Source organism: Arvicola amphibius, chromosome 3 (assembly GCF_903992535.2).
Source record: "Arvicola amphibius chromosome 3, mArvAmp1.2, whole genome shotgun sequence".
Lineage (NCBI taxonomy): Eukaryota > Metazoa > Chordata > Mammalia > Rodentia > Cricetidae > Arvicola > Arvicola amphibius.
In genome coordinates this window covers 42,842,001-42,863,352 of record NC_052049.1, presented here as the reverse complement: position 1 = coordinate 42,863,352, position 21,352 = coordinate 42,842,001, and the positions used below count along the sequence as shown (strand labels likewise).

The following is a 21,352-nucleotide window of genomic DNA, read 5'->3' as shown; positions in this document are numbered from 1 at the left end:
CATTTCTAAGGCACTGAGTTTCCAGCCACTGCTTCCTGCAGCAGATAAAGCTACAGATTCTAGGACCATGCACTAACCTTTATCTCCTGCCCGAGGATTTAAAGCACTGGCATTTTCTCCAACACTCACAAAAAGCAAACCTAAAGCTTACTTTTAAATTACCCGAAATGGCCGACTAATGTGTATGGGAAGGTGCGTTTGGGGAGGAAGCTCCACTGGCTGATTCTGCTTCGTGACATCCCAAGGAAACCACTTTAATTTAAGAACTATTAATATAACCAAACATGCTTACCAGAACAGTTGCTCTTTCATGTTAGAGAAACAGATCTGTGTGTGTGTGTGTGTGTGTGTGTGTGTGTGTGTGCATGTGCCCACATGTGCCGGTGTGTGTGCATGTGTGCACTCTTATGCAACATGGAGGCCGAATGGAGAATGTTTTGAGGTGAGGAAGCAGAATAAAGTGGGAAAACAATCGGAAGCATAACGGAGGGGACAAATACAGAAAAAAGAGAGTGCTATGTACATGTTTTAATGCCATAGTGAAGCCCATAATTTGTACTCCAAACTAAATAATAAACCTAAAAGAAGAATCAGAAACAGCCTCACTAGAGGCATTTAAAGCCTTTTAAACAGCAAACATTTTATGTCCTTAGTAATAAGGAACGTAAAGTCTAGAAAAGGCTATTTCACTAAGATTTGAAACATTATAGTGAGATTGTTTTTATAACGTGAGATGTAAAAGGAGGGAGGAGAAAACAACAACAACAACAAACACCTAAGCTAACATTTCATAAAGCTGGCAGGAAGATACACAAAGCTTATTTTATCCAGGCAGCAGGGGGCACTAGTGCACCTCTCTTGTATTTTGCTTTCTGAGCACGGAATGGCTTCAGTTGTTTATACAGGATGTATATGAGTTTTTATCATTGAATGGGACTTAATTTTGAAATTTCCATTGTATGGTTTCAATGTTTATTTAAACACTGATGATTTAATACTATTAAATAATATTCTGAAAGATGTTTACAACTTGGTTTTAAAGTGTAGGCAGTAACATTATCTCATCAAATTCTTCAAAAATGAGTAACCCATACTAACTGCTGCCGCTGTGCAGACCCAGGGACAAACTCCGTAGAAGACTATCATTTAGCATTGCTATTTGTTATTAGTTAAATGTTTAAAGGGTTACTAACTCAAGAGAACCCAAAATTCTTTGGATTTTTTGGTGTTGTGGACATACCACAGAGACTCTGAACAGGTTGATGATGGAGGTTTCCATACTCTGTGTCCTATACGCCTTCACTTATTCAGTCCCTGCAGAAGCCTTCTCCTTGCGGACAGGCCCAGAACTCTGTCAATCTCCCTCTCCTACCATGCCCTATACTTTTCCTTTTGCCAATTCTATAGATAATAACTGAGCACTTCTTTGATTGACTAATATCTAATATTTCTATGATTAGTAAAAAAATAAATATTCAATATTAATACAGAAATTTAAACTATTGATATTTATTATAATGGATCTACAATAATGAAAGAATTATGATTATGTTAATATGGCATACTAATAGTGAGTGATAAATCCTGGAAACAGATAACCCTGGACAGATAATCACTCTTTTGTTGATCTTCAAATTTCCAGTGCCTAAAATAGACCTGTGGTAGATCCTCTCAGGATGCCATAATAAAATTCTATTAAGCTGAAGGAACTAAACAACAGAGACATACTTTTGTATTGTTTTAGAGGCTACCTGTCCAAGGTCAGGGTACCTGATTATCTGGCCTTTGGAGAGGGTTCCTCTTATCTCACAGACAGCTAGCTGCCTTTTCCTTTTTACCTCCCATATTCTCTCCCGCTATATAAAGCATCTTATTCCAATGCATCCTAGAACTTCCCAGACTCACTACCTAGACACACTGTGAACTTGAGCAAAATCACTTTTCTTCGTGTCTTAGTCTCCTTATACTCAAGGTAGAGAAAACAGAGTATCTTCCTCTAATTATTCTAATGAATATGCAAAAAATAAAAACATAAACAACATAACTACAAAATGTCTTTGAATCAATAAGCACATTTAAAAAAGTAATTTCCATTATTAGCTGCCAACAAAATATAAGGCAAATTCTAATGATATGCCAATGCTCACCTGCCTGAATGGGCAAACCATAAGGATGAGGTACTAGAGCAACCGGGGTTCTCACACACTGCTGTTGAAGGTGAATGCTCACTCTGGAAGGCTAGTTACAATTTCTTAAAAACTTAAAAGTGTATTTCCCCAGTGACTAAGATACTCATGTCCATGTACACATGAAAAAAATGACAATAAGAGAAAGAACTTTACACCAATTTCCATAGCATAAAACAACAATAAACATATAGAAACTGAAAGTGGGGTCAGTATAAAGGTCCCTCAGTAGAAAACAATGGTACCTGTCATGCTCGCAAATGACCTAGAATTCAAGGAACTGTTGCCCATGGCGTGAACTCCTTCAGTCAACAGCCTTTAAGATACCAGCCCACTTGGGCGTGGTCTCATGTACTATAACTACAGATGTAAAGCAGGCATGGGCCTCTTGGCTGCTGGGTTCCATTCCAGTTCCCAGCGCACACAAAGGACTGTGGATCACTATCCTTTCTGTGAGTTCACCCCCTATTAAATAAACCTTTATTATACTCCATTCTGGGCTAGTGTGGGATTATTTTAGTATAAATTGCAACAGATTGGCACCCATGTTGCTAGACTTCATGCCTGCCGAACTACTCACACAGCTAAGCTATCCCCCACAGATGAGTTACCCCTTTGATAACCGCTGCAAACCATCTGTCTGGCCCTCCGAACAGTGACTTGGCAATTTCCCACTGACCCGCCTGCTTGGCTTGCTCCCACCTACTAAGCAGCTTGCTTCCCTGGTTTCTGCCAGGCCTGCTTTACTAGGGCCTACCTCTGTCTCCAGGGGAAGGGGCCTTGGGCTTGCACCCCCAGTTCAGATCTGCGAATGCCTGGATGGAGCCCCAGACAGTAACCACACAGATCACAACTGTCTGAAAGCACTAAGTTACACTCAAACCTTCTCCATATACAGAACTGATCTGATTGCTCTTAATTTGTTAGTATTTTTTTTTTTTTTTTTTTTAGTATTTAAGCCACTGCCACCATAGAACCCAAGCAGGACTGTTCACACCAACACCAGTGTCTTCTCCCTGCCCTGAACCTAAACGGCGACACCTGCTGGCCAATAAAGATTATTACTCCTACAACAATTTTCTAAAAACTTAAAATGGAGGTAAGTTCATTTGATTAATAAATAAATAAATTTGAAAATTGTTTAATGGTAGACAATATAACCATCTATGAATTTAATAACCTTTTTGTTTCTACTATGGATGGAATTTTGCAAGAATTATATGGCATTCCTAGTACATCCATTTTTGTGAATGTGAGATTTAGCCTTGTTTGTCATATTATATCATTAAAGAAATGGTTTGATAACAGAGTCAAGAATGAGACACTTTTAGGAATGATACAGTCTGTACAGAATAATAATGAGAAATTAGCTTAAAAAATTAATACCATTGAAAAGGATAATCTTAATTTGACAGACAAAATTCAGTTCACATCAATGGGTTATGAAACCTTACAAAAGGGTACTGAAAGATTATCTGAAAGGATTCATACTGTCAGAACTGACAATCAAAATCTATTAAAAAGTTGTGACAAGTTAGCAGATAGAGTATCTCTCCAGGAAGGCAATCTGCACACCATCAAATAATATCAAGGCTGAGAAGTTATCATTAATGAAAAATTTTAATGCCTTGGATTCACATGTGCAAAAGGAGAGTCAGAAATTATTTGATTCAATGAAATCATTAGGAATATTCACAGATGAAAAGATCCAGGATTTACAAAAGACAGTGGGAAAAAGATTTGAATTGATGGAGGAAAGTATCAGAACTAATAAACAAGCAAGGAGAGGAGGTACAAGCAAAGGATTTAGCATCACCACTACCTCTCAGAGTCAGAGATGACTTACCAAGAGTTTTAGCTATTTATCCTGTCATTACCTCTGACAAGCCAGTGAATACTCAATACCCAAAAGGATACAAAGAATGTAAATGAAAAACTTATAAGTATGAAAGATCTGAAAGAACTTAGGCAGGCAGTAGTGTCTCATGCATGCATTCATATTTGTTAGGGCTATGGTAAAGACATGGGCTTCAAGCAAAAAGGCTACTTCCCATAATTGCTTTCAATTAATGTCAGTGGTCCTTGAAGATGGGCCACAGTTACAGTGGAAGTGCTATCAGAGAGAGGAGGCTAAAATCCTAGAACAGAAAGGAAGGGTCAAAGGATTTGAGGCTTCCCAAGATCAAATTCTTGGCGAGGGCTATTGTGCTGATCCACAGAGTCAAGCTTTTTATAATAAACACATCTTGTCCCTATGCCAAATAGCAGCCTTAAATGCTTGGGACAGGATTCAATAACCAGAAGAAGAGTTGAATCATACATTAAGGTTAAACAAGGCCCAAGAGAACCCTTTAGTGACTTCTTACAAAGATTAACTAAAGCTATACAAATAGGAGTAACAAATCCAGAAAATAGATGAGTACTTATTGAATCTCTGGCTTTTGAAAATAATAATGCAAAAAGATACTTGGACCTTTAAAGGTTAGATCAGCACCAATGGATGAATGGATCTTGCACACAGTAAACGTTGAGGCATTTGACTATAAAACTGAGGCATGAGTAGGAGAAGCAATTTCCAAAGGTATGAAGAGACATCAAGATGCCAGATATTTTAATTGTGGTAGAATAGGACATCTGAGAAGGCACTGTAGACAAGGCATACCTAGAAATAACATCTCTACTGGGAATGACAAAAATAGAAGGTCTCTTCTGGATTATGTAGAAGATATGACAAAGGCCCACACTGGATCAATGAATGTAGATCAACAAGAGAAAAACAAGGCAAACTGCTTTGGGAAACACGAGGGCACTTTCTCAGGCCCCCAGGTCAAACATGGTCCAGTCATTACCAGTCACTGTGGAGGTCATGTCTCACCAGGACTATTAAAAAATCCAGTGCCTGTTGTAAAAAAATAAATAAATACTGTTCTGGATGATAGAATAAACATGGAGGATGAATCAAAAATTCCAAAGGAAAATAGGAAACATATATTTTGGCAGACTTCAATAAATGATCAAAGACCAAATCTGAGAGTACTGATAAATGACACTGTAATTGAAGGATTACTGGAAATGAGTGAAGATGTGACTGTCATTACTCCAGATCTTGGCATCCAAATTGGCCTCTTCAAGAGGCAGATGTTCAATTCCTAGGAATTGGAACCCTATTTCAAGTAAAACAAAGTATGAGATGGGTTGAATGCACAGGGACATAAGGACAGAGAGGAAGGCCGAAGCCATATGAGGTTAGTATTGCAGTGAATTCATGGGGTAATGATCTGCTGCAGCAATGGAATACCTAGAGCAACAATCCTACAATCCCAGAAATGGGACATAAACCAACTCATGTTTCTGGGAAGCATATTATAAAGTATATATATATACTTTATATATATATATATATATATATATATATATATATATATATATATATATATATACATACATACAATCACCAGCCATTCAGGTTGGATAAAAACAAAACAACTAGCAAACCTTCAGAGGTACTAACACCCTAACTTTAAAATGGCTAACTGAGAAACCAATATGGATTAAACAATAACCTTGAATAGAAGAAAAACTGCAGAATTTAGAACATCTGGTACAGGAGCAACTAGAAGCTCACCATATTGAAGATTCAACCAGTCCCTGGAATTCTCCTATATTTGTTGTTAAAAAGAAATCTGATAAATGGAGAATCATGACAGATCTAAGAACTGTCAACAAGGTACTTCAACCTATGGACCCTCTACAACCTGGAATTCCTTTGCTTTCCCTATTACCTAAAGGATGGCCTCTTATAGCTACTAATTTAAAAGATTGTTTCTTTACTACACCTTTACAAGAAAAGGACAGAGAAAAATTTGCCTTCACAGTGCCTACTAATAATAATTCTCAGCCTATTAGGAGATACCAATGGAGAGTCCTCTCACAGGAAATGATCAACCGCCCACCCTACCAATATTTTATAAGTCAGTCATTGGAAATAATACATAAACAATTTCATAAATCTATAATTTTCCATTACATGAATGACATTTTACTATCTGATTTAAATGTATATATTTTATAAAAAATGTATGAAAAAGTAAAAAAAAGTTTTGCCTAAATGGGCATAACAAATAGCTCCGGAAAAGATATGAAGAGAGATTCTACCAATTACCTAGATTATAAAATAGGTTTCAGAAAATTAGAACACAAAAGGCATAAATTAAGAGAGATCAATTTCAGACTCTTAATGACTTTCAAAGATTGCTAGGAGACATTTCCAATCTAAGACCTGCTATTGGAATAACACCTGATCTAATAATTCACTTAAACAAAACCTTAGATAATGATAAAGACTTAAATAGTCCCAGGGACTTAACAGTTAAATCTAGGAAAGAACTGACTGTTATTGAAGAGAAATTTCAGGAGGCTCATGTGGATTCAGTGATTCTGAATCTTAACTGTATTTGAATCATGTTGTTCTCCAGAATTTCCCCTACAGGAATTTTAATGCAGAGGGAAGATATTATCTTACAATTGGATCTTTTAACCTTATAAACCAAGTAAAAAATGAGAAATTTATGTGGAAAAGATCTCTGAATTATGAAAGGAAAATTGAGACTTCATTAATTAGCAGGTATATACTCAGCAGAGATTATAATATCTTTTATTAGTGATGAAATTAAAAAAACTATGGGAAGAAAATGAACCCTGGAAGAGAGCATGAGCTTTTTTTTTTTTTCCAGGAGAGACTAACAACAAATATCCCAAAAGTGATAGAATTAACCTTATGAAAAGAGCTACTTGGATCTTTCACCACATTGTACATGACCCACCAATAACTGGAGCCTGTGCATTCTATACTGATGCAAATAAATCAGGAAGGGCAGGTTACAATCAGAAAATTTCAGTAAAGTGGAAAAAAACCCTTATAATTCTGTCCATAAAGCAGAATTATATGCTATTCTTATGATACTAAGGGATTTTAAAGAACTTCTCAATATAATTACTGATTTGCAATATGTAGAAAGAATTGCTTTGCATATTGAAACCACTGAATTTATATACCAGATGATACAGAATTGACTTCATTATTCATTCAGGTTCAAGATATAATCAGGAATAGGCTTTTTCCCATAAGCATAACACACAACTGATCCCACACAGGTCTGCCAGGTCCTCTAGCACAAGGTATTGCAGAAATTGATCAATTATTGATTGTAAATGTGCTCAAGGCCTCAGAATTTCATAAAAACATCATGTTAATGGGAATGGCTTAAAGCAAGAGTTTTCTATTACATGACAACAAGCTAAGTATATTATAAAGAGATGTCCTACGTGTTCTTTCTATAAGCAAACACAGCTACCTGCAGGGAGTAACCCAAAGGGTACTCAAAGAAAGGAAATCAGGAAGATGGATGAGCTCCATTTTCTAGAATTTGGAAAATTAAAATATGTTCACCACACCATTGACACCTATTCAGGTTTTCAATGAGAAACTGCGCACAAAAGTCTAATTAGGTAATCACATATTTAGTAGAAGTCATGGCCATCATGGGGTATACCTGCACAGATAAAGACAGGTAATGATCCAGCATATGTCTCTAAGAAAACAAAACAGTTTTTTGCTTATTATAAATCATATTACAGGTATACTAAACAATTCTACAGGTCAGTCAGTTATAGAAAGATCAAACAGAACTATAAAGGATATGTTAAACAAATAGAAAGGGATGAAAATATCCCCAGAAATACATTGCATAATGCTTTGTTAACCTTGAATTTTCTTAATGCTAATGAGAAAGAAACAACAGCAACAGAGAATCATTGGATAATAGAAAAATCTTCTGAATTAAATCAAAGATGTGTTGACCTCTAATGAAAATCAGGGGATGTCCTACATTGGGGAAGGGGTTTTGCTCTTGTTTCCACTGGAGAAGAAAAGTTATGAATACCATCAAAATTAATAAACATTTGGTTTGAATAAGAGAAACCTCTTGAGAAAGAGAAATGACAGCTCATTCACAGTGGTGATAATCATACAGTTGGTAAGGGAATCTTGTAAGGTTTGGAACAGCATTCTGATCTTGTCTTTGCAGGAAAATACCCATCTTTAAAAAGTCGACAGAACTTGGACATCTAGATGCCTAAAGAATAAAAGATAGCTATCCAGAAAGAATCACCAAGCAAAGAGAAATCTGACTTACGGTAGCATATCCTCTTCAGGGTTTAAAATTTCATTACCTGAACATACATACCATGCATACATACATACTTCTTAGTTTAATAATAAGCTTAAATCATTTAAAAATCAAAGCTGGTTTTGGAGTTGGACAATGGCTATCCTTCTCTATATCCAAACATGTTGTTAAAAGAAAAATTCAGAGTTTCTGTCTCATATCAGGAGCCATCTGGTATAGGACAGAAAGAAGAAGGAATTTAGGAAAAATTTTACTTCTCCCCATAGTTATTTTTGTATCTATTGTACTTTCATTATATAATATATGTCTATATTAATAATGTTTAAGTTTTCCACAATGAACAATAAATTTTCCTTTGAAGTTTTCAGGAAGAAGATGGAGTCCCACAACGACTCCACCTGGTTGATATGACATCATGATGCTGATACCATTACTTTAAGATAAGTTTTGGGTACAAGCTGCTCAAGATGATTCCAACTTGGTTAGCTGAGATGGTGCACCTTTTTACAATGTTCTGGGTAGAACTCAAAATAAGAGGCTCAGAAAAGCCCTACCGAATACTCAGAGACTATTTGCAATTATACCAGACAGTAGTCTTGAAATTTAGCCATCATTTTCGTTTCGCAGGATCCCATAGAAAGAACATCGCCCTTATGGCAGCTGGAAATAATTAAGTTATCAAGCTGTAGACAAGTTTTAGTCTATACAAATTATATGCAATAAAACATTGGCATGCAACGCTTTAGGTTTTCATCCACTGGAATCTATCAGATTTTAAAAGGTATCTGTCATGCGTTCAGGTGTGGAGGAATAGGTGTGCACGTATGGTGTGCCTCCAAAATTTCTGTACTCTAAAACACTTGAAGCCAAAACTACTCACCTCAATCACTTGATTCTCAAGGCAATTCATGAGGCAGGCAGAACTTGCAACACATCTTCTACATTTCCAACAACGAAGAGTACCTGCTTGATCGTCACTGGTTTGTTTGGCCGTTGACTCTTTGCTTCTTTTCATCTGTGGGAACATTAATGATTTTTAGAATGGCAAGCTGCATCAGATATCTCTAAATCATTAAAGCAACAGTTACATAGAGAATGAAAAAACATTGGTTACTGTGGTGCTAGAGACCGCTGCTCCCCACCCTGTGTCCTGACCCCAAATCAGTGTCTGAGTGCTCTGTGCCACACACAGCCGGCTACAGGATTTAACAGCAGGATCAAACTGATGCACAAGCTTTCAACACCCCCCAGCACTAATAAGGTGTTTTGGTTGGCACCCAAAACTCTTAAAAATCTGGTCCTGGCTCTAAGCCAGAATTCCTTACATCTTCCATAGATAAATACCTTTCCTAGGCCACTTGAGTGGGTGAACATGCCTATTCCTCCAGTCTAGGTACAGCATGACTTCCTCTCAGTGCCCATCGTGAGTGAAGCTGTAGCATTCTGTAAGTCCCAAATTGATGCAGGAGAGTTCCGTGCATCTCAATCTGGAGCTGGTTTCTCCGGAATTGCAATAGCAACACTGACGGACACTCCTCTGTGGAAAACACCCTGCTGCAGCTTTTGGGATGACTTCAACAGCAGGTTTTGTGAGATGAAACAGGTACCTATGTACTAGTTAGCATGTCTTAGGCAAAGAGCACTTTAATATAAAATGTCTGACATAGAAAATTAATTTAATTTTGATTATAATGCATTATGTAGTGATTACCAGCTTGTTTTCTAGAATGCTTTGTGTCTCCCACACTACTGATTTTTTTAAAGCTAAAGCTCAAGAAAAAAATCTAAGTCATTACAGTGCTTTTATGAATCTTGAGTGGATTGCTCAGTGGGTAGAGCTTATTGCTTCCAATGCTGAAGACCTATTTGATGCAGGATATCCACATGATAGAGAGAACAACTCCTGTAAGTTGTTCTCTGACCTCCATAAAAGCACTGTGGCAGGTGAATCCTCCCTTTACACACATAAAATAAGTAAATAAATGAATGTGACTTTTTCAAAAAAGAGTCATGGCAAATAATTATAAACATTCATTGTTCATCTTGATTTTCATTTTTGTGGGGTTGTTTTGTAGCTTTTTATTTGTTTCTTTTATTTTTTGTGTTTGAAAAAGAGACAGACATAAAATTGGATGGGTAGGGAGTGGAGAGGATCTGGGAGAAACTGGGATGTGGAAAACATCATGAAAATATATTGTATATTTTTTCAATAAAATGTTTTAAGATGGGCATTAAAATATAGGTACATTATTAAAATTCAAGTATATGTACTTTTTAGTGAAATTACTTAAAGTGGTGGTAAACAGGTGAGTATGGCCCACTAAATCAACTAAGCAGGGCTAGCAGGGGTTCACGGAGACTAAAATGCGAAGCAGAGGACCTGCATATAAGTTATGGCTGTTAGCTTGGTCATGTGTGGGACTCCTAACAATGGAAGCAGGTGTATCTCTGACTCCTTTGTCTGCTCTTGGGACTCTTTTCTTCCTATTGGGTTTCCTTGTCCAGCCTAGATAGGAGGGCTTTTCCTTGTCTTATTTTAATTTGCTTTGTCCTGTTTGGCTGTCATTTCTTAGAGGCCTGCTCTTTTCTGAAGATGAAATAGAGGGAGAGTGGTTCTGGGTGAGAATGAAGGTTTTTGGGGTGGGATCTGGGAGGAGTGGAGGGAAAGAAAACTGGTTGGAGTGTATTGTATGAGAGAATTTAGTTTCAATTTAAAAAAGAGAAAAAGAAAATCTTTAATAGACTTTGCTTGACTAGCTCCCGGAGTGCTTGCTTTTCCCCTCAATATTCTTAACCTCTTTTATCCTCAACTCCTTTTATCCAATGATCCTCAGTCAGGAAACAAGCCTTCAGGGAAGCCTCACACCTGAATCAACTAGGGATACATCCACAAATGCTTATGTGCCCCAAACCCTGGATACTCAGGTCCCTCTCACATATCCATCCATGTCACCTTAAGCTGTAGCGACATACAAATAAGGCCTATAGAAGATTCCAGTAAGTCCTTGCTGACAAGTACCAAAGACTGTATTGTGACAACTCTTCTCTATCAGTGATTTTTAAATTTATAAATTTAGTTTTGATCTTGTTCCAAAGATCTAGACCAGAACTTACCATGTCCAGCTGTCAAATGAACACCTCTTTAAGTCTCTGCTCTAGGGCCTTTGTACTGGTAGTTCATTCAGAATAAATATTTGCAAATCTATAGAGAGTTACTCATCAAATGAGGTTACTTAGCACTTGAAATGTAGCCAATCCAGACTGCATAACAATATAAAATAGATTTTGAAGACTTCATAGATGTAAGGCTGAGAAAAACATCAAATATTTTATAATCAAAAATTAATATACTAGTAAATATATTATCATGATAACCTATTTCTTCTTTACTACTCTATTTGATATGTATGCATGCTTGTGGGTACAGTGTGTGCAATGTGGTGTATGAATATGTAAACATTCATGTGTATGTGCATGTGGAGGCCAGAGGTCAATATCAGGAATCTTCTACTGCTCTTTGCCTAATTTTTAAAGCAGTATTTGTCATACGCATATGTGTGTGGGTGTGTATGTGCCAAAGCATATGTGGAGGTCAAAGGACAACTTTATATCATCATTTCTCTCATTCCATCAGGCGGCTCTAAGAAATTAAACTTAGGTTGTCAGGCTTAGAGAGGTGCCCTTTACCTAATGACCTATCTCATTGCCCCTTGTCTTATTTTTTTGAGACAGGGTCTCTCACTGAACTCACAGTTTACTAACTAGGTTAGATTAAATAGCCAGAAAGCCCCCAGGATCTTGTGTTATCTTCCCAGGGCTGGGATGCTTCAGGAATTCCTACGGCCAGTAGCCTTTAAGTTACCTGCTCACTTGGGCGAGGCCTCTTACAATATGTATTCTGATGTAAAGCGCCTGTCTGGCGTCTTTTCCAGCTGTGGGATTTGGTTGCTGTTCCCTGTTCCAGCAGAGGACTGTGATGTGTGAGCCTATCCCTAAATAAATAACCCTCTATGATACTCAATTCTGAGCTAGTGTGGGGTTTCTTTTAAGCATCCTTCTTCATCTGGCACCCCAGGTGGATCCACACCTACCAGGTGGATCAGTTTAAAGGCTTAAACTTTGGTCCACAGCACAGAAAGTCTCCCATCCCCACCTCCACCTCCACCCCCACCCGCTTGACTTGCTTTTACCTACTAAACAATTTTTTTTTTTTTTTGTAAAACCCCTGCCACAGCAGAGCGCATGTGGCGACTTGGAAAGTTCACAAGCACGTGTATACCCCTCACCCCCATTGCTGCATTCCTTGACTCATGGCCATTTGCAAAACTTCTGGTTTGTATTACTGGCTACTAAGTTCTGGGTTTCTTTCTCCATGTATGGATGTAATGGCGGTCGGAGGAATTTGGAAATAACCAAAAATAGTCCTTTTAGAATAAATCAGCTTTAATAAAAGGAGAAAGAGGGACACACTTACAAAGCCAAGGCTCCAGCGAAGCAGAGAGTCAAGCGGGGGGGGGGGGGAACAGGGCGTCTATCCCCAACCCGGTTCTTTTTAAGGGTACCTCTCTCCCCTGGGGCAGCCATGCCCCTGAACGCAGGGATTGGGCCAGCTGCCCCAACATCTCCCCCTTTTGTCTAAATAAGGCAGATTCAGAAACCAAATACAACTATATACAATGGGAATAGATTATATAAAATTACAAGAAGCAAACAATATTAGGTGAGGAACATATAACAAAAATTTTACTAAACATTCTACTTTAGGAAGTCTAAATAATGTAGAAGGTAGCTACAATTATCTAATCTTCAACCCCATCAAAGATCTGAGAAGGAAAGTAGTATTACTAAAGCAACCAGGAAGCACAAACGAGAAACTTCCAAAATGTGCAACAGATGACAGAGACAACTGACTACCTGGACAACCACACGAAATCTTGTTAGCAATGTTGAGGCAACCAATTTTGGCTAAGGCCTGATATACCATTTTTTAACAGCAAGGAACCTTTAGTAGAACTATCCTATCCTGTCTTGGCAAGATAAGACAATTCTGTTTTATCCACTTATGGATATTTTGTATCTTAGTCAGTAGTGGAGGTATGGGCTTTTCTTTGCCCAAAGGCCAGTTCTGCCAAGAAGAAGGCAAACGTCTTTGGTGCTCAACGTTCTCTCGGGAGTAGAGCATTGTTGTCAGGAGTGATTGTGTCTCATAAGTACAAAACTCTAGGTTAGATTAAAGGCTATGTTCTACAGCTCTTCAAAGAGGTCGAAGATTATGCTATCTATACTAAATATAATCTCTATGAGTCTAAAAAACCTGATTATCCTAAATATAAATATGACAAACATAATTCTCAACACTTATCTAACTGTATGACTAATAGAATAGACAACTATGTAATAATTTACTTGCTTTTAATTTGTCAAGTAAAGTATATTTCTCGATATTTAACCAGCACCAAGGCAGGAAGCCAAAGCAGTGCTGCACTGTGCCTGGTGCCATCAGTTGTGCCACTGCTAGGTGCAACTCTGCAACCATGACACCTGCTGGACAATAAAGATTATTACACGTAAAACAATTTACCAGAATTCATAACAGGTAATAAATCAATAAACTTGAAAGTTATATAAAGGCAGACAACATTACCACTGAAATTTTTCATAACTTTTTTACCAATACTATGGATTGTATTCTGCAAGGCTTATATGGTTATTATGATACATCCATTTTATTGGATATGGTACTCAATTTTTTTCATTTTATAACAGAGCCACGAATGAGGCACTTTTAGAAATGATACAGTCTTTACAGATTAATAAGGAACGGGTAGCACACAGAATTAATACAATCGAAAATCAAAAGTTACCTGAAAAACATTAATACTATTGAAAAGGGTAACATTAATTTGACAGACAAAACTGAATTCATGTTAAAGGATACTGAGAAATTATCTGAAAGAATTCATACTGTTGAATTTGACAATCAAAATTTGTTAAAAACTAGCAGTTAGATTAGCAGTTAGAGTATCTCTCCAGGAAGAATATCTTCATGCTATCCAAATAATGTTCAAGGATGAAATGTTATCTTTAAAAGAAAAACTTCAGACTTGCAATCACATGTGCAGAATGAGGAAAGGAGGCTAGGTGCCTCAATGAAATCATTAGAAATATATACAGGCCAGGAGATTCAGAATTTACAAAAGACAGTAGTAAGAGATTTCAAATGATTGAGGAAATTATTGGAGCTGATGAGCAAACAAAGTCGGTATGGGGACAGAATTTAACATTGCTAGTAGCTGTCAGAGATGACTTACCCAGGGGTTCAGCTTCCTAGTCTATAATACACTCTGACAAAGCATCAAGTTCTTTTTTTTTTTTTTTTTTTTTTTTTTTTTGGTTTTTCGAGACAGGGTTTCTCTGTGGCTTTGGAGCCTGTCCTGGAACTAGCTCTTGTAGACCAGGCTGGTCTCGAACTCACAGAGATCCGCCTGCCTCTGCCTCCCGAGTGCTGGGATTAAAGGCGTGCGCCACCACCGCCCGGCTAAGCATCAAGTTCTAAAGGCCCAAGGGATCCAAAGAAAGTAGAGAGAAACCTATAGGAATGAATGATCTAAAGGAAATTAAGCAATCAGTAGTAACTTGCAGCTTTCATTCCATGGTTGTTAGGGAGATGGTAAAAACATGGGCTTCTAGCATTAAAGCCACGGCACATGACTGGCTTCAGTTAGTTTCAGCAGTCCTTGATGACAGGCCTCAACTGATGTTTAAATGCTATTTCAGAAAAAAGGCTAAAATTATAGAACAACAGGAAAAAGCAAAAGGACTTGAGACTTCCCAAGATCAAATTCTTGGTGAGGGCACTTATGTCGACCCCAGGCTCAAGCTCTTTACAATGAACAAATCTTGTCCCTATGCCACAAAGCAGCCTTAAATGCTTGGGACAGGATTAAAGAACGAAGAAAATGAATCATATACCAGGGTTAAACATGGCCAGAGAGAACCCTTTAGTGACTTTTTACAAAGACTGACTAAGGCTGTACACAGGGGAGTAACAAACCCATATTCTAGATGAGTCCGTATTGAAATTATGGCTTTTGAAAATGCCAACTTAGAATGGAAAATGATACTTGGGCCTTTAAAGGTTAGATCAGCACCAATGGATAAATAGATCCTGCTTACAATGAACATTACGACATTTGATTACAATGCTGAATCTTGGGTAGAAGAAGCAATTTCCAAAGGAATGAGGAGACATCAAAATGCCAAATGTTTAAATTGTTGTAGAATAGGACATCTGAGAAGGTATTGTAGACAAGGAATTCCTAAGAATAATATCTCCTCTGGAAATGTCAAGAATAGGAGGACTCAGCCTTCAGGTATATGTAGAAGTTGTGGCAAAGGCTGGCATTGGACCAATGAATGCAGATCAACAAAAGGCAACCTGATACCATCAGGAAACTCCTTGGGGGGGGGACGCGTCTCGCAGGCCCCCAAGTCAAAAGTGGTCCAGTCATTCCCAGTCACTGTGGAAGACATGTCTCACCAAGAAAATTAAAAAAAAAATCTAGAGCCTTCTGTAAAAAACCATACTGTTCTAGGTGATGGAATAAACATGGATAAATCAAAAATTCCAATAGGAAACAGGAAATGTATATTCTGGCAGACTTCTATAAATGATCAAAGACCAAAGCTAAGAGTGCATATAAATGACATTGTAATTGTGTGTTTGATAGACACAGGTGCAGACATGAGTGTCATTACTCCAGAATCTTGGCATTCAAATTGGCCTTTTCAAGAGACAGATAGATGTTCAATTACTAGGAACTGGAATCCTATCTCAAGTGAAAGAAAGCATGAGATGGGTTGAAATCATAGGGATATAAGGACAGAGAAGAAAGCTGAGGCCATATGTAGCTAATATTGCAGTGAATTTATGGGGTCATGACCTACTGCAGCAATGGAATACCCAGGTTAACATTCCTGCAGTCCCAGAAACTCATGGTTGAAAGGATATTATAAGGTACTATATACAAAGGTCACCAGCCATTCAGGCTGTACAAGAAAACAAAGAAACTGGCAAACTTTCAGAGGTACTAATTGCCCTACCTTTAAAATGGCTAACTGAGAAACCAATATGGGTTAAACAGTGGCTGTTCACAGAAGACAAACTTATTTACCTCCCTCTCCAATCCCCCCAGATCTGTTTCTCCTGCACTATTGTCTTTTATTTTTTTTAAACCATCAAGTCCAATTTGTGCTGTCCATATACTTGTGAACGTGTGGCCTTGCACTGGAGCTCGGCGGACCTATCAGGGACTCCTCTTTAAAGGAAACTGACCCTCTCTCTCAGAAGCTTTCAGTAGCCAATAGTTACTTAGAGAGGGGAGAACTTCATGCCCAGCCAGCTTTCCAGGCTGGGATTTTGTCTGGTTTGGACCTGCACTAGTCTTGTGCCTGCTACCACAACTGCTTTGGATTCTAGGTGCAATAGCCTTGCTATGTCTGGAAAGCACTATTTCCTCGTCATCCACCAGCCTAGAGCTTACATCTTTCTCTCTCCTCTTCTGTGATGATCCCTGGGGAATAAGAGTTTGATATGAATGCCCCATCTAGAGCTGAGCATTCCATGGTCTCTAATCCTCCTCAATTTGATTATTTTTGGTCTGTAGCTTCTGCTGAAGAAAGCAAGCATCTCTGATAAGGGTTGAGAGATTTACCACATGGCTCCTTACACTTCTTTTTCCACTGTTAATTATTAATTACGTTTGACCAATCAGTGGGAAGACCTAAACTAAAGTCTTTCAGCTATGGACAAAGAAGCATAGTAGAAAGATGTACAGCTGTGCTTATACTACCTGAACTTGAAAGGGGAAGCAACAGATGGTTATCTACTAGCAATCTATTTATAAAAGTGAGATGGCTTCTGGCCAGTAACTTACCTTAAAACGAAAGGCTGAAACGTTAAAGCCCAACCTATTAACAAAGTGGGTAGCCTTTGAACAGACTTGAATAACTTATGTCTTGGATACACTTCAAATCCATCTCCAACTCAACACCTGAGATGCTAGTATTGGCTTAAGCAAGTCAGCGAACTATGGAAATAACTTACCCAAACATTTGGGTAGCAGTCCACATGACCTTATGGTTTTCTCAGTAGTGAGTACTCACACTCATACACACACTGGTACTTGTTTACTTCACTACCTGTCTTACACTGCTATAACGTTTGACACTTCTTGAATGCACTTTACATTTGTGAAACATTATTTCACTTAGTTACAGCTCTCAAATACTGAATATGTCAGTGGTATAACACTGAAAAATTTCAGTCATGAAAATTACCATCAACCTCCGTAGAAATACTCTTTAGTTACAGGGCAAGAGAAAGGCCATCAGGTCAAAATTGATGAGTCCAAGTTTTCTAGACTTCTTGCTTTAACTTGGAGATAAAATTTTGTCCCATGTAACAAGTATGGAAATGTCTGTATCTAAACACATGCAGCCTGTCAGACATTTTAGTAAACATGTTTCGCTATAGGCAAGCGGTATAAATAGTTCTCCACCGAAACACATGGCTTTTCTTCACGAGTCTGATCAACTTTCAATAGAATGCAGACAGGCTTTGTTAAGTCCTTCCTTCCTTTTTCATAAAAATATTTAGGAATAAAGATATTTATGGTTTCAGTAAACCATTTCTAACTGCACACCCATGGCAGTGAAGAATAAAAGGATTATCAGCCTGTGACTCTATTTACCACTATTGCCTTTGTGTCCCCAGTGATAATCACAATGGTGAAAAGGGCAAACCACACCTCAACATTACCTGGCTTCTTACATGGGTCTTAGCAACACATTTTGAGAACTGATACTTAACGCAAAGCACAGAACCCCCAAATCTTACCTAAGCAAATTTCATTGCCCAATTATATCCTTTAAAATCTTTAAGGAGGACAAATAAGCCCCTATAAAAAATTAATAATAGCATAGGCTGTAATTATCTGTAGCACTGAGCACTGCAATTACAAGTCCCATGAAGAAGTTGAAGTCTTTGTCTCCCTTTGACTATTATTATTCTATCTGGCAAAATATCAACATTGGCACAGGTATAATTCCATATGAAGGAATTTGAAATTTCCTTTTTATCAATACAGTTCTGTAAGAATAAGATTAAAGCAAAGTGAGGTAAAATGGCATGAATGTGAAAAGCAGGATGCACAGCAACTTAGAAAACAGTATGGCTAAGTGACTTACTTAGTTCAGAACTCTGCAGAACAATACCACATTTTTTTTTTGCTGTTGAGTTTTTGAGGGTTTTCTTTGCTTTGCTGTGATGATCATGCTAGTTTTGAACTTCTGAACTCAAGTCTCCAGCCTTAGGCTCCATTGTAGACAGGACTCCAAATATACAAAACCATGGCTCATCAATTTTTGTTTTTAAGCTGCTCAATATATTTATTTTTGCTTACAAGCATGATTATATACTTGTAGGCATTATTCTGCAGGCTATTCAACCACCTAATGGTTAAATGAAAAGTCTCTATGAAATGAGAAGAAATATTCCCTCTGTAGATATTAAGGAGTATCATTTCTTTTTTTGATGTTCATGAGATCTCACTATATGGGATGCATGAACTTAAGTGGTAGCCCATAACTGCTTTGCAATGTGGGCTTCTGAACAAGTGGCTGTTTACTGGACAGAACATCATACATAGTAACTCTGTTGGGAATGGGTCTACAGATAAGGTCCTTTTGTAAAATGAATAGAATATCAGCACACCCTACTGCTCTTGAACCCTGGTGTCTGCTTTGATCACAGAACTGCAATACATAGCACCCAAACCTAAGTAACCACAGCCATGAATTAACAAAAGCAAAACTGGTGATCTGTGCTATATTACAAAAAATGTACATGAATTGGGTTCCAAAGTTACAATTATAAATGGGTTTTTGAACCACAAAAGCTCTTCTCTACTGAATAGAGCCGAAGGTACCTTCTCACTTAGGTCAATAAATAGCTTAGCACATGTGTTATTTAGTGTGCACTGGCTTGATACCTAAGCTCCCTTTACATTGGCTTCACTAAGTCAAAGATATCAAGTACTTCATCTGCACTTTAGGAGGACAGGAGGACGAACTGGGTTATTTCCATTTGGCTAGCTTTACAATTCTAAGCACAGGGGCTGCGGTGACTAAAGCCTCTAATTTATGAACTCTAAAACCATCTAAATCCTGTATCACAGAGACCTTAATCTTCTTCAGTAATTGTTGAGGTTAAACATGTCTGGGTTTGAAACTGACAAAGGCAATCTTAACAGTTCCTTTGGTATTCCACAGTAATAGTTTCTAAGAAAGTACCCCAGTTGGAGAAACACCAAACCAAACCCAATCTACCATATTCCCTTAGAGTTACTCCTACTCCCCAGCTATCTCTCTGGAACCCCCTCAGTTCTTAGGCATTACACAATTCACAACTAACCTTAATGATGTGGTGCTTTGGATATGAAATGTCCCTGATCGGCTCATGTGTTGAACACTTGGTACCCAGCTGGTAGTTGTGTTTGGGGAGGTTGTGGAACCTTTAAGGGGTGACCACTTGATGAAGCAGGCCACCAGGGATAGGCCTTCAGGCCTTACAGCATGACCCCATTTTCTCTTCTCCTTCTGCTTTCTGGATGTGGATGCAATGGGATCAGCCAGCCTCCTGCTCTTGCTTCCATATGCTCCCTGCCTTCTGCTGTGCTTTTCCTGGTATGATAGACTGCATCTCTCTGGAACTGTACACCAAAATAAACCTAATTTCCTTTAACTTGATTTTGTTGGGGTGCTTGTCATAGCAACAAGAAATAAAGCTAAGACAATGAGAAAATATTATATGAATCTGACACTTGTAACTTCCATGAATTTCTTACTCTGTCCGACATGGTCTTAAAACACACTTCAACTGAAGGTGAATACCACCCCTTAATCCCAGCAGACCACCCCAGCTGGAGTCCAGGCACTCTAGGCTCTGCAGCGCCCTCCCGTCTTTCAAACCAGGTGATCCCTTTAGGGATTATGAAATATCACTGAAGAAATAAAAGCAGTGCAAGTTTCACACCCTGGTTAGTTGTATCCATTTCCACTGCTGCTCCACCTTGGCAAAAGTAGTGGAAGTAAAGAAAGAGTGAAACTACTCGGTGAGGATGAACCACATTCTCACATTTCACAGCCTACATTTTATGTGGAAGCAAGGTATACAAATTACAGGGAAAATTAATCAAGTCCTGAAATATGTCTTTGGAACTAGTGTGTATATACTTGTATCTGTGTGTACTCCAGCTATACCTCATGTACCTAAGGGTCTACTATCTCTCCAAACAGTAGCACCAACTGGGGGCCCGGTGTTTCATACATGAGCCTGTAAGGGGTGTCCCACCCAAACTATAATGTTACTATAGGATAATTTCACAAGTTTTGTTTTGAGGAATACATTTTAATGCATCAATGCTATTTACTGATAATAGCTAATGGCCTGTTACAACTTTTTAAAAATTGAAAGAATTTATCTTGACATCTATTAAGTTTAGAGTCACATAAACAGGAAGACGATAAATGTATCATAGGGAAAAATGTGTACCTTTGTATTTTGAAATTCTTTCTGTAAATGAACAAAAATTCCATGCCTAAGACCCTACAATGAAATGTTACACTGTAGTAGAAAGGGCGAATTTTTTTTTGTTACTGGCATAACCACATAAAAACTGTATTATTTAAATCACTGCTTGGCCTATTAGCTCTAGCTTCTTATTGGCTAGGTCTTACATTCTAAACTAACTCATCTCCATTAATCTGTGTATCACCATGAGGCTGTGGCTTACCGGGTAAAGTTCCAGAGTCTGTCTCCAGCAGGACTACATGGCTTTTCTCTGATTTCACCTTCTTTCTCCCAGCATTCAGTTTAGTTTTCCCCACCTAGCTCTGTTCTGCCCTGCTCTGCTATAG

General features: G+C 38.0%; 1 protein-coding gene across 2 annotated transcripts in view; it reads right to left on the bottom strand.

The window, feature by feature from the left end:
- Rnf180 (ring finger protein 180) overlaps window positions 1–9,389 on the bottom strand; it is a 144,099-nt gene extending 134,710 nt beyond the window's left edge. The window contains exons 1-2 of one of the 2 annotated variants that reach the window (XM_038324239.1): window positions 9,255–9,389; window positions 6,466–6,468 (exon numbers count right to left, since the gene is read on the bottom strand). In XM_038324239.1, coding sequence (XP_038180167.1) covers window positions 6,466–6,468; window positions 9,255–9,389 — 138 coding nt within the window. The remainder of the gene's footprint in view (window positions 1–6,465; window positions 6,469–9,254) is intronic. The other variant, XM_038324237.1, reaches the window with a different exon arrangement.
- Window positions 9,390–21,352: the final 11,963 nt, after the last annotated feature.